Consider the following 15017-nt stretch of genomic DNA (forward strand, 5'->3'; position numbering starts at 1 on the left):
TTGTAAGCTGCAATCACATGTATAATTAATTATGTGCATGTATTTATTTTTATGGATTGGAGAGCAAGAGGGGAAAAAGCTGATATGCAGGTTCTGAGGCTCAGTTTCATAAATATATAATTTATTAACTGAAGAGAGGGATCGCTGAGGTCCCCAATGTATTGTGTCGACAGTCTTCAAATATTTCTCCTGGGTTCAGAAGGGAATGAAATCAGAATGTAGGATTTTATGTTAATCTCCGCTCCAGATGGTCATATGCCAAATATTCTTTTTAAGGTGAACATGTGACCTACTGTACAGCCGGGGGGCTTGGGCGTCACGTGAGGGAATGAATAATACGTCTGATAGAGCTTTGATTAGACAACTGACCTGGTTACCATCTGCAGCCATGAGAAGCAAAGTTGACATTTCTGGATCACTCTCCCTAGAAGCGTCACTTTCCCACTCTGGGACACAATCATTGCACCGAGCCAGTAAGCAGGGACAGACAGAAGGAAGCTAAAGAGGCAACTTCATGCAGCCTGAAGTTGCAGAAGTTGGACTGTTTTCTTTTCCCCATCCCCCTGCCTCCTGACAAGCCACATCTTGACTCATATGGTTGGGAGGGGAAAAAAAAAAAAAAAAAACTCAGTTATTTGATATTTGGGAAACCTCCAGGAGACTATAACTTATTTTTGAGGAAGTCCCGATCTCTCTCTTTGCTGGGAATACACACACACACACACACACATACACACACACACAGCTCTACAACACCATGGTGGTGCAAGCAGCAGTGGCTCCAAATAGATCTCAAAGACTTTTACTGAAAATACCTTATGGATCTCTGAGAAGACGCAGCGTGGAGAGGGTAAGCAACGTGGCGGGCTGCTGGGTTTTCAGCGAGCAAATTGCTCCAGAGCAAGGGTGATGTTTATTTCCACTGTATCCTGCTTAACTTCTGCTACTAATGTTTTACTGAAAGAGCCGAGTCCGAGACTGTAGAATACTATGTCATCTGTGATTTTTTTTTTTTTTTGATGTTGTTCTTAACAGATAACTTGAAATCTGGAACATAAAATGTTTATGTTTCGAATCAGTTGTGGATATTGGGGGGGGGTTAGAGATAAAAGGTGAGAGAAAAGATCGGGCTGGGGGCTGCCCCCTGAAATGGACAGAAAAGCTACGAGAGCTTATGGAGAAATACTTCAAGCTGCAAAACCTGATTTCCTCTGTGTTTATGGAAATATCCCGTGGGTGCAGCAGGGCTGCAAATTTCCTTTGCTGGGTGACAGCCTCTAGCAAGGAAGTGATGATGACTTAAGGAGCATTGGAGTTTTAGCAGTTCAAATTATGTAGCCAGTTGATTAGAAGGCCCTCCATTGTTTTCAAATATGTTATTACCATTTCAGGATCGGTTGTTTGTTTTTCATATATGATTTGGCCTCAAAATTACTCTATGTATATCCTGAAAGTATGCTTACTTTATAGTATCCCCTGGCTACTACAAATAAGGATTTGTCCTCTGGGGTAAGAAATGCAGTGGGGGAGGGAGGGCTGTCGTGAATGCAAACCTGGCTGTCGGGATGTCGGGCTCAACATGTGGGCATGGCGCCTACATCCATTCAGGGTCATGGTTCTGTCAGTGTCAGAAACCTCCAAAGCCTGTTTGAATCCTAGCCAGCTTCTCTATGCACTGCCAGTGTCTACATAGACATCTTAGGTGACGGTGGAGTCCAAGATCTAATAAAATAAATAATGTCACAACGAGCTCTCTTGATAGGTAAGCAACCTGTCGCATCTTATAAAGGGAGAATGCAGTTTTAATTCAAGTGACTTTTTCTGATTAGTACGTTGCTAACTAGTCAGTTCTTTTCCAATGGAAAACAAACCTAACTGAAGGTGTGAAATTATGAGGACTAGCTAGCTCTTCAGGCAAGATTGCGTTTCTGATCCTTGATGAGCTAGATTTTTTCTCCCATTGGAATAATGACAATAAGTCCATTTCTTCTCTCAGGTCTTTATTTTGGAACATTTTTCTTGTGTTCAGCATCAGAATCAAATAATAAGTATGTAACACTTAGCTTTAGGGCATAGGATTACAAGTCATAGCAAAATTTACAAAATTAACCAGGCTTATGTTGAATGTGGTTTTAAATTCTGGTGGCAACTCTTTGGCCTGATAGTAACTGAATTTATGTAACATGTAATTAGATATTCACAGATACACCCATGGACGTGTACATTGTGGATCCTAGGGTTGTACAACATGGCAACATTTAAGAAATAGTTATCTTGCATATAGGCACAAAGATCCCATGGTCACCTGGTATAATGTGATTCTAATCATACTATTAGAATCTCCAGGTAGATGTTTAATAACATAATAAGTTATGTTTACATAACTCTAGGTGCATACATTACTGCTTCTGATATGTATTGCTTGCCAGTTTAAGAAAAACTGATTATATAGGAAGATAGTGTCATACAGGGAACATGTCTGTTATTGCATGTTTGCATGTGCTTTCATTCAAACACACAGACATGTCGTCTGCCCTCGATCACCCCTTTGTTACATGGGCGTGAGTGCTGTGGTCTGAAAACTTTGGGGGCCTGCAGATCAGCATACACATCCTGGGAATGTTAGGTTTCCCCTGTGAATCTGCTACTTATCCTCCCCTGCCACAGAGGGTGAAACTAATTGAAATATATGATGTCTGTCGATTCCAATAACATCTGATACTGTGTGTGGTTCTGTGAATTCAGAATTAGAGTCATGTTTAGTAATACAGAAAAGGAAGGCAGGAGAGGTAAGACACAATGTCTGCCCTCCACAGAGAGGCTGCAAACAGGGCTCTTTCCTTGGGACTCTCGGAATGGAAAGCAACAGCAGCTTTTTCAATTCTGTCAACAGCCTCAAAGCAACAGGCATGACTTGGTCTCTAAGTCTCACAATATTCCATGATGTAGTCGTGCATTCCTATACTGCCTTTACTCTAATCCACTTTATCCCCATTACCTCATTTTTACCGTCATGAATAGCTAGTAAGAGACAGAACAGGAGGTATTACCTCTGTCCTGTATAAATACAGAAACCAAGGCATGGAGAGGTTTAATCTTTTGTCCAGGGACATACGGTCAGTGAGAGAGTCATACCTAAATCCAGGGACCTGGTATCGCATGTCTCCGCCATCAGACCCTGCTTCACTACTTTGGCCCTCTGGGCCTGAGAGAAGGGTTCTAACCAGCTTATCCTGGTACATCACATGAAAAGAAATAAAGAAGACATGTTCAAGACATGTCAAGTCAGAGATGCTAAAGACCAGGGAGAATAGCAGGAATTCTAGGGCAACACCAGGCATTTGCCCTTAGGTGTCCAGGAAATAGAACTGCTTCTGTTTCCAACTGCCTGCAAGTTGAGTTGAAAAAAGGAATTGCAAGCCTTTTTTTTTTTTTTTTAAGTTGTTCTTTTTTCATTCATGATAGAGTATGTACATGTGCATGTGAGTGTGTGCGTGGGGGCGGGGGTGGACACCCTCTACAAGGTTGGGTAATGCCACTGTCTTCTTCCTCCGGTCCACCAACCCATCAGATCTTGGGCTTCTTGTACATGCCTAGTGTGTTTCAGGTTGACCTGGCCAAGGATTTAAACCATAGTTGCTATGCGGGATCTGGCTTCTCTTGAGCTGAATAGTGCCACCATGCCATGTATCCGACCTCAGCAAACCTTTCTAACGATGCTGCTCGACATCCTTTAAATCATGGCTGTGGAAACACTCACGCAGCCTGGATGCCAGACTTAGTTCTTGTTTACATTTTTTTCACAACCAACCCTGAGCCCATCACTGTGTTAGGCAGGGTGGGAAAAAATAAGCATAAAATGCTGCGTTTGGTATGAAAGGAAGGTTTAGGCATTCAGGGTTTATATAAATGAAGCAATTATAAGTCTGTATATTATGGGCTAGAATTAAGCCACATAATAAGTAACGAAGGCAATTTAGGTGTTAAAGACAGTACCGTGGTCAAGTGGGAAGGGTGGAGTTTGGAGCCATGCCATCCCAGGAACCACAGCCTCGCTATTTAATAACTCTATAGCCTTGGCAAAGTGATGCCACTTTCTCAGCTTCAATTTACTTATCTACTCTACCTGCCCCTTGAGGGTGGTCATTAAGGATTAAAAATAGTGTCTATAAACCTAACCAATATCTGGCAATTATATAGAAGCCAGTCACAACGAGAAGTGTGTGTGTATATATATTATATATATGATATATATATACATATATTTTTTTTAATTTTGGCAGAGGGCATGTGTGTTTGCAAGGGAGAGAGAGAGGGAGAAAACACGAGGCAATGGGGTGCAGTCACACCACAATCCCTTCTCCATTTCTCCGTCTTGTCAGGATTTGGGGCATGCATCAGTATGTTTTTCAAGCCATGGAGACAGGATCTGGCTCCCTTAACCTCGAAGCCACAGAACTAGCCTATTTATTGAAGGTCATATATCTTTCTGTGGAGGAACCCTTGGTTTATTTTACTTTTTAAAGTGTGTTTTTTTCATAAGGGTGACACGGAAAGAGAGACAGAGACAGAGAAGCACCCTCAACAAGGCCTCATGCGTGCTAGCCCCCAGCCCTCCTAGCCAGGTCCATGGCTACATGTGTCTGGCATGTACAGGGAACAAAACCCATGATTTTTAACGTGAATCCAGCTCTGCTGGGCCAGTACATTCCACTGTGCCTCAGAGCCGGCCCTTAGCTTGTGTCCCTAAAAGCTAATGGCCATTGATGCAGTGTTGCACCTCTGTGTCACCTGGAGAGGCACTTATGGGCTATTTGTGTGATAAAGCTAAGACAAGCAATGGTTTGTGATAACTTCTTTTGGATTCCCAATTTTATGTAAGACACATAGAAAAAAAATGTGGTCCAAATAACTGCAAACAAATGCCTAATAACCCAGCTTACTCAAGCCCAGATAGTTTTGGATTGTCTCTTCATTCTAAAGCCAGATGTCTTATTCCAGAAGGAAAGAAAACATGAGCTTCATAGAAAATTCTAATAAATATAAGAACAGAACATATAAATGAATTAAAGAAAGAGAAATATGGAATTTTTTTTCTGAGAGTTTACCTTGGGGCAAGGGAAATATTTTTTTATTAAACTACTATAACCCTACAATACAAGGAAATGGTTATGTTTTATGGATTACCTTTATAGATGAAAAGTCTAAGAATAAGTGAACACATCTTTCAATGTGGCTCATTCCATCTTGTTTTAGTTTGTGATTTAAAAATCGAGGCGAAATCTGTTGGGCTGCTGCCTATATTCTATGTTCCAATATGGGTTCAAAAAGACTGAGAAACATGTATTTCTTCACACCCTGAGATGCCATCCTATGTGGAATCCACCATTCATGCAAACACTTAGCAAGTTGCTGCACCTCAGCTTTCAGATACCATCTCTTGACTTGGGTACACACTTCCCTACGTTGGCTAAGGTTGTTCATCTCCCAATCGACTGATCTGTTCTAACATGAAGACTCAGGGTCTTGGGGGAGACTGGACATCTCTGTTCTCTTGAATGTCTCAAACTCTCAAATCCAACATGTCTGAAATAGAGTTCATCATCTCCCCCACCATCCTGCTCTTCTTCTGATATCACCGACTACTAAATACCTTAACCGGAAGCCAGGCATCTTCCCGCCTTTTCCCTTTCCACTGTCTCCATGAAGGCACCATGTGCTCACAATTCTAGCTCTGAGGGACTTCCTGTGTCTTCCTGCCCCTCCCCATTCCTTGGTTCAGGCTACCATCATCTTCCATATACTGCCTTCTTAGGGTGCTCGGTCTTGTCTTCTTTTGGTTTGAGCTCCATGTAACAATCAAAGTGATCTTCCTAAGGTCACTAGGAGTAATTGTGTCATTTGTCTACTTAAATCTTAGGGATTTAAGTAGTAGTTCCCTGCCTCAGGATAAGAAGAAATGTCTGAACATAGCCACAAGACATTTCATAATCAGGACCCTGCCAACCTACGCAGTGTCACCTTTTCCCAAGCCTTACCAGGGGTGTGTTATACTTCAATTATACATGAATGTGTTTGCAGTTCCTCCAAACTACCATGCTCTCAGTTGCCCCAGGGCACATGGTTTTGTCTGTCTGACATGCGTCGCCTCCTCAGTCCACCCTCTCAACTTCCTGTTCCCACCCTCGGGGAAACCTTTTTAGGCATTCCATGTCCTCCCCAAGTCTGAACTTGGCAGGTGCTCCTCCTGCAGGATCCCTAGGCACTCTGTTTTCCTTCCAACAGCACAAATCACACTGCATTGAAACTGCCACTTTCCTTCATGTCAGTCCTCCACATGACAACAAGCTCCTTGAGGACAGAGAACATATCTTGGACTCTGGTTCATAATAGAAGTGCAATAAATACTGGATGAGAGAATGAATGAAATCTGAACATTTTATATCATACACTTCTCTCAGTGAAAACACTCAGACAGGTGATCAGAATGAAGACATTAAGAGGAATAGCTTCCATTTCCATGCTAACTTGCCACAAGCCCCATCATTGCTGGTAGAAAATGTGTTCACTCTTACTTGGTAATACAAACTGAGAAAAATACAAACTCACTTATTCTGAACTCTAAGACCATACCATAGATGTTTTTTTTTTCTTTTCTTTTTAAGTTTCTTTCACAAGAGAGAAGGAGAGACAGGGACCCCCTAACAGGGTCTTGTCACACCATGATCCTCTCCCCAGCCATCTAGTCAACCAAGGTCACGGGCATATCCTATGTGTTCAGGTTGACCTGGGATCCGAACCCTGGGCCTTCCCATATGGCTTTACTCTCATGTAGCAGCGCGCTATCGCTTGTGCCACCATAACTGGGCTATACCATATATCTTTAAGTGAAATAGAGTTTATGTGTGAACAACCAACCAGACAAATTATATGTCTCTTCACAGGCCATATAAATTTGAAAGATTTATTGGGGGGAAAGAAAGAAACAAGAAAGCATTCTCTTTTACCACAATTATTCAAATATTTTAGGTGAAAGGGTTTTTTTGTCTTGGAAAGACTGAAATGGTGTGATATTTCTGGAGCAGTATTTTTAACGCAGCATAAATTAAACCTTTTTGCACCCACATCATTCATTATTTCATGTGTTATTCCAGGTTGACGTATTGCCAGTCTATTATTTTGCAAACCATTACATTATCACAGCTGCTAAGCTGCATAACTTAAGAATTCGGAATACAACAGAGTCTCTATAGTCGAGTGTGTGGTGCTTACATTCTGAATGTATTCATGCAGGGAAGTGTGAGACATTACCAAAAACACGTACAGCAGACTGCTTTTAGTGGATATTTATTACCATTGAAAGCAGACAGCCAAGAACTGTTCAGACAGATCAGTGTATTCACACATATTATTATCCAACCCCTCATCCCGCATGAGGTTTTGTTCCTTCTATAAATATACGCCTTTCTGAAGAAGAACATGGACTCTCAGGGACTCCAATTCTCTGGATGACAAAATGCATTAAAGGTCATTTTCCTTGTGTTGGTTAGTCTCAAATGTGGTGAACCAACATTTATTTCTTACAGTAGCGTATGCCACATTACACCAATGCCTTCTCATCTTAAGCAGAATGAGATTGTGTCTTGGCTCAATGTTGAGAATGACAGACTTTCCTACTGACACCACCCCAGAGTTTTCTTTCCTCAAGATGGTATTAGGTAAGCAGGATTGAATATCTCCGTTGACAGCCAGCCCCGTAACCCATTGGTTAAGAGAGCCGAATCCCACATTGCCAACTACAGTTCGAATCCTGGCCCTCATGGCTTGAAAAATATACTGGCATGTGCATATGTGTGCTCAAAATCCCAATAGGATGGAGAAATGGAAGAGAAGGAATTGTAGTATAACCATGCCAGCTCAGAGATTGCTTTCTCCTTGTCCTCCTACCCATCTCAGGCATGTTCCTGTACCTTCTGGCAATTAAAAAAAAAAGGTAGGAAAATAAAATCTCTGTTCAAATGGTCAAGCCTCCCAGAGGCTTAATCATCCTGCCCAGAATGGCAGCTTAGGTTAGCATGAAATATGCTATGTCCCCTACATGATGGACTTCTTGCCCAAAGGTCCTGATTCTTTTCTTTTTAGAGAGAGATTTTTGTTATAGGGTGTGTGTGCACTCTTAGAGAGACAGAAAGCAAGAAATCACACACACCCCCAGCCCCCAGGGAATGGGCCATGCCACAATCCCTTCTCCTCCATTCTCCTCTCAGGATTTTGGGCATATATGCACATGCACCCATCATGAGTTGTTGTTGTTGTGTTTTATTAGAATTATTTTATTTAACTTTATTTATTTACTTAAGTTTGACCAGAGAGGCACGGGGGGGGGGGCAGCAGTTAGCATAATGGCTATATCGCTGGACTCCCATGTAATAGAACACGGTTCAAGTCCCAGACCTGGTGGCTAAAACTCACATCAGGCACGTGGGCGTGCATGCCCAAGATCCCGAGAGGAGAATGGAGGAGAAGGGATTGCAGCATGGCCATCCCCCCTGGGGGGCGATTTCCTGCTTTCTGTCTCTCTGTCTCTCTCTGTCTGGCGAGCGCACGCACCCTATAGCAAAAACCTCTCCAAAAAAAAAAAAATGGTTTGATTGTGTTAAAATTTTTGATTAAGAATGTCATTCTCAATAAGGGTGAAACCATTTCAACTCCTTGGAAGTAGGATCCATATTCTGGGACCTCCTACGCAGTTCCCGCACACTGCAGACACTCTGTGGATAGTTACACACAGCCTTCTGGAGTCATAGAGTCTACTATCATGCAGGATTTCCTTCCAGACCACTTAAGAAAAGAAACACCCAATCTAGAAACGTAGGCATCTTTATTTTCTCTGCTGGAGCATAGACAAAAGCCCCCTTGGGGGGTGTATTTTAGTCTGCTATATTGCAGATATATTCACAAAATCTACCATGTGTTCTCAGGACACTTTCTGTAAGTATTTTGAAAACATATCTTTTATAAATTGCTCCAGCAGAGTGACTACTGTGCACCTGTGTAATATAAGAATGTCTTTGAACCTTCTTTGGATAGCTGAAAACAATCCACTTTTATTTGTATTTATTTATCAATGAGCCCCAGAGAATTAGATTGTATGGTTATGAAACAACATAGAAGAAACTATGCCATGGATCTTTGTTCTCTAATCTGGGAGTGGATGAACCACATCTGTGAATTTCTATTCCTTTTTTGTCTTCTGGTACTGGTCACTCAATAACTAATGGCTTCAAAGCACTTGGTCAGTTTTTGTGCTATAGACCCAGATCCTAAAACAATAATAACTGGCACATAAAGAAAATAAATAAACACTCACTGAATGATGTTGAGTAAATGAAGACAATGAAATAGAATTGTCCTCTAAGACAGGGGTTTCCAGCCCCTGGACTGTGGACCAGGGGTTGGGGGCTCTTCATGCCCACTCCCCTTGGCCATGCAGCAGAGGGCAGGTGGCAGGCTGGTGAGCAAGGCTTCACCTGTGTGTTCAGCCACTCTTCATGGCTCTCATTGCTGCCTGGGCTCTGCCTCCTCTCAGATCAGAAGCAATATCGGATTCTCAAGGGAGTGTGAATCCTATTGTGTGATTGTTTCATAGTGTGTTGCAATGTGGTAATGGCGGAAACGAGGCACATGGTGAATGTGATGTGTTGGGTCATTCCGGGACCTACCCCCATCCTCTCCATTCATGGAAGGATTGTCTTCCACAAGGCCAGTTCCTGGGTCTCAGAAGATTGGGGAATACTGCTCTAAGAGATGAATGTTTGTGGGTTACAATGTGCCTGTTGCTCTTTTGTAGATGAATATTTGTCATCATCGGTCCTAACAAAGTAACTTATTCTAGGATGCCATATCTTCTTAGTAGAAAACTGGTCATGAAAAACTTCCTGGAATCCAACTACCAAATTAACACCTTTGAGTGTGTGGGCAGTTTCTTTCCTTTCCAATCTGAACTGGTACATGGGTATTTGGGGATCATTTATAAATATGCCTCTGATCACTTGTCTACATTGCTTGCTGACTTTTCTCAAAAATGCCAAGGTCACATTTCTATATGGAATTGCTTCATATAGATTGCTTTCTTTATGGATTGCTTCCAAATGGTCCCTCCAGTTCCTCTATTGGAATATTAGTGAAGAAAGCCAATAAGGCTTACAAGTATACTGAGAATGTAATACCCAAGACCCAACTTACTAATTAATTTCACAGATTTTTATCTAACATCTTCTCCATGCCAGTGTCTAAGGACCAAAAGAGAGATAGCAAGGTCTCTGCTTTCATGATTAGGTAACATGTTAGCTAGTGATAAGGTCTCGAAGGAAAACCAGAATAAAGGATAAGGAGAGATGGGGAGCTGCATTTTATATAACATGTTAAGATAATATTTGAGAAGAGACATGACAGTAGTAAGGTAAAAAGCCATGCAACCCTTGAGGAAACAACACCCCAAGCAAACAGCCTGCACAATTGGTCTGATGCAAGAATGTACTTCATGTAGTTGAGGATGGCAAGGGAAGCTAGAGCTAGCATCAAGTGAAAGGGGTAGGCGGTGAGTGATGAGGAGAAGGGTCAAGAGCACAGTGAGCACAGTGACATGGGATCATGCAAGCTATGACAAGGATGTTTTGGGTTTACTTTGAGATAGAACATGAGTGGGTTTAGGGCTAAAGAATGACATTAGCTGACATGTGACTACTAGGTTGATGCAGAGGGACTCATTAGGTCATCAGTGCAATCATTTTGGTGAGAGGTGATGATGGTTGAGGCCAGCTGATACCTAGAGGTGGTGAGAAATGAATGGATTCTGGATTCATTTAGAATGGAGAACCAGTAGGATTTGTTGATGGTTTGGATGTGGAGTAAGGGAGGTGGAGAGGAGTGAGAACGGCTCCTGAGCAGCAATTACCAATGTGGGAGACACTGACACCTTGGCATGTGATAGAGAGTGGACAAATATGGAAGATTTACTGCTAAGCAAAACAAGCTAGACTATGAAAGAGAGGTATTGTATGTCCCTACTCAATATATACTGAATGTCAGCACTCTGGCAGAAACTTAAAGATCAGAAGGTATAAAGGCATAGAGAACAGCTATTGTTACTAGAGACAGTGCAGCAAGAGGGTGGCAAATGGAGGAGGGTGAGAGAGAGGGGATTGGGGGTGGGGATGAAAAGCAAAACATTTAAGGGACATAAAAACGGAAAATTATCTGTTGATGATAATGTGTATGGTAATATCTTTGACTGAACCAATATACAGTGTATTCACAAAGGGAAAATTCATTTGGTATATTGCATGACATTAGCTGACATGTGACTACTAGGTTGATGCAGAGGGACTCATTAGGTCATCAGTGCAATCATTTTGGTGAGAGGTGATGATGGTTGAGGCCAGCTGATACCTAGAGGTGGTGAGAAATGAATGGATTCTGGATTCATTTAGAATGGAGAACCAGTAGGATTTGTTGATGGTTTGGATGTGGAGTAAGGGAGGTGGAGAGGAGTGAGAACGGCTCCTGAGCAGCAATTACCAATGTGGGAGACACTGACACCTTGGCATGTGATAGAGAGTGGACAAATATGGAAGATTTACTGCTAAGCAAAACAAGCTAGACTATGAAAGAGAGGTATTGTATGTCCCTACTCAATATATACTGAATGTCAGCACTCTGGCAGAAACTTAAAGATCAGAAGGTATAAAGGCATAGAGAACAGCTATTGTTACTAGAGACAGTGCAGCAAGAGGGTGGCAAATGGAGGAGGGTGAGAGAGAGGGGATTGGGGGTGGGGATGAAAAGCAAAACATTTAAGGGACATAAAAACGGAAAATTATCTGTTGATGATAATGTGTATGGTAATATCTTTGACTGAACCAATATACAGTGTATTCACAAAGGGAAAATTCATTTGGTATATTGCAATGATACACAATGATTGAATGTAAAAATAAAATTAATAGCTAAAAAACGAGAAGGCTGGTGATGACAGCAGAGTTGAGGGAGGCAAAGTTCTACAATACATCAGATGCATTAAACTTGTACTGATGAGTAAAAGTTCAAATGAAGATACTAAGTAGACTGTTAAAAATGTGATTTTGTGTTTAGATGAGAGGTCTGGATGAGAGAGTAATATAGACATTATCAGGGTGTGCTGGCTCTCTAGAGCTAAGATGCACATCTCTTCCCAACCCCACATTCAGTGATGACACGTGGGTAGCTTGAAGTGGCCATGGAAAGAAAATTTACACCATGGAAATAGGCAAGCATTATAAAGCAGGGCGTCCTTCCCCTAGAGAATTGATGGTCTGCAGTACACCCTTAGAGGATGGTCTTGAAACTCACAGTACTAGGTGGTATCTCCCAGGGAATATGTATGAGTGAACACAAGGAAATGGCAGAGGACAGGAGCCTGGGTCACTCCAGAATTTAGAGCCCAGTTCCAGGATGAAAAACCAGCAAAGAAAACTAAAACAGAGTAGTCAGTGAAATAGAAAAAGAATTTAGGGCTCAGCAGGTGGCATGGCAGTTAAGGAGCTAGACTCCCACGTGGCTTTGAGTCCCATACCCAGTGGCTTGAAAATCACACCAGGCATCGTGTTTGTGTGTGTGTGTGTGTGTGTGTGTGTGTGTGTGTGCATGCACACATGTAGGCACACATGTATTTGCTCTCCTCTGAGCCATGCTGGATGTCCAGGCACCAAAGGGAGTGGCTCTGTGCCCACCCACCTAGAAGGTTCTTTGTTAATGAATGGGGCATTACAATGCCTTTCACTCCAGGGCCCCAAGCCCAGATCACATCTCCATTAATATACCCCTGCGCAGGAAATAATGAACTTTTAAATGTTAGTCAAGAAAAGGACTAAAAAAATCCCTTTATTGCTGTGTCTTCGAAAACACTGCACAACCATATGAACTAGAATCACTCTGGTGTTTCTAAAAACACAGATGCACAGTTCCTACCCTAGATATACTGACTCTGGGGGACATGTAACATAGAATGAAGTATGAGAGGCAGTACCCTAATATGTCATTTTCCAGAACTCTCAGCACCAGTGGGCTACAAAAAAAAAACACACCATACAAAGGGGATAAAAAGAGAGAAACCCTTAGAACATATTATTGCTCTCCCTAAGATCGGTCTTGAACAGAGCAATTGGTGAAGACTGTGCTGGGGTCTAACAGGGTGAAGGTTACGACAACCATGACTGTGGGTGAGTCTTCCTCCCCTAGTACCATACAAACACAGTATTCCTATTTTAAATATAGCCCAAAACCACTATGTCAAAAGTATAATGGGCATTGTTCTTATACCTTGTCCAACCTCACCCACCCCCAAAAAAGGCAAGAGAGAGGATGAAAGATAACTTTCAAAATCTTGGGTTGGTCACCTGTGTCAAGACCAGCACTCCACCCTTGTATTGGCCTTCCCTAGGAAGATTTATCAGAAGGAAAATCTCATCTTTTGCCTCTGAAAAATATATTTTTAAATGGCTTGATGCAATCATGCGTCAAGCTTCAGAACCCAGCTGAGACCCAGAATATATTTAGAAAGTATAATTTAGGGTTGAGCCATCCACCAAATGCCCAAAACTAGCAAGTCCTAATTTGAACTCTGAATTGGGGGATTTAGACCTATTCTGTAAAAGTGAATAGGTTTGCATTGAACTGTAAGATATTATGTCTTTCATACGAGGTACTATTTCATTGATTTTTCATGTAGCTCTTGTAGAAGAAAATTCTACTCTTATCTGCCAACTGGGCTTAAGCAAAGGGACAGTCATTGGCACTTGTAACAATCCTCTGCGTAGATCCCATTCATAAAAGGTTTTCTGTTAGGGAACATGCTTAGTTCCCCTTCCTGCCCCCTTTCCTTTTCCTTTTAGCTATGAAGGTGCCTCTGGCACATCAAATCAAGATCAGCGAATGAGAAATTTTAAAGGCAGACAAGTGATGTGTGTTTCTCCCACAATTCTTGGCTGATATTTTCACCTGTTTAATTACCCAAGGGAGTCTGTGTCTGGGTGTGAGTGGGGACAGTCACCGGTGCTCTGATAAAGCACCTCTTCTACAGGTGTGCAGCAATGTCCCTACTCTGGCACTGTTGTGTCACATGGCCAGGTCCATCCTTATAGCAGCACCGCAGGTGCCAGCTGGAGTGAGGCCCTCCCAGGCCCTGATCATCCCATTCGGTGTTAGCTCTCAGGGGATGCTCTGGCAATACGAGACTGTATGGCACCTGGTTCATCCACACTCCACTTGCAGATCATCTTTTGTTAAAATGCAACCCATTATGCATGGGCTGAGTGTCTTTGTCTCCCCAAAACTCACATGTTGAACTCCACCCCAGAAGTGATGGTATTAGGAGGTGAGATCTTTGGGATGTTATTTAGGTTATGAAGTCAGGACTCTCATGAATGTGATAAGTACCCTTATAAAAGAGGCTCTAGAGAGCTAACTAGTCCCTCCCACCATGTGAGGGGTCAGCTAAATGTGCTCTCTCTCAGCCAGAAAACAGGCCTTCGCTGGATATCAGATCTGCCTTGATATTCAACTTCCCAGACTCCAGAACTGTAATAAAGTCCCATTGTATATAAACTATACATTTATAGGATTTTATTACAGCAGCCCCAACAGCCTAAGATACAGTGATTACAGAGACAGAAGGGAGAAGGAATCCCCTTATTCTGCTGAGCCCCAGCTCTGGGTTTTCGAGTAATGGAGAACTTAGTGAGAGAACCTACTTTTAGAAGTCCTTGGAGCCAGCAGGTATCATGGTGGTTAAGGTGTCAGATTCCCACATGGCTGACCATGGTTCGAGTCCTGGACCTGATGACTTAAAAATCATGCCAGTGCCTGTATATGCATGTCCAAAATCTCTGGAGAATGGAGAAGGGATTACAGCATGGCCATCCCCCTGGGGGTTGATTTCTCACTTTCCCTCTCTGTCTCTGTCTCTCTCTCTGGCAAGC

At 42.3% G+C, this 15017-nt stretch overlaps 1 protein-coding gene across 1 annotated transcript in view; it reads left to right on the plus strand.

The window, feature by feature from the left end:
- The first annotated feature begins 714 nt into the window (after positions 1–714).
- FRMD4A (FERM domain containing 4A) overlaps positions 715–15017 on the plus strand; it is a 397277-nt gene continuing 382974 nt past the window's right edge. The window contains 1 exon segment of the mRNA XM_027772576.1: positions 715–850. Within this exon segment, the coding sequence (XP_027628377.1) occupies positions 758–850 (93 nt within the window). The 5' untranslated portion in view covers positions 715–757.

This window comes from Tupaia chinensis, unplaced genomic scaffold (assembly GCF_000334495.1).
Source record: "Tupaia chinensis unplaced genomic scaffold, TupChi_1.0 Scaffold000285_1, whole genome shotgun sequence".
In the NCBI taxonomy this organism is placed as follows: Eukaryota; Metazoa; Chordata; class Mammalia; order Scandentia; family Tupaiidae; genus Tupaia; species Tupaia belangeri.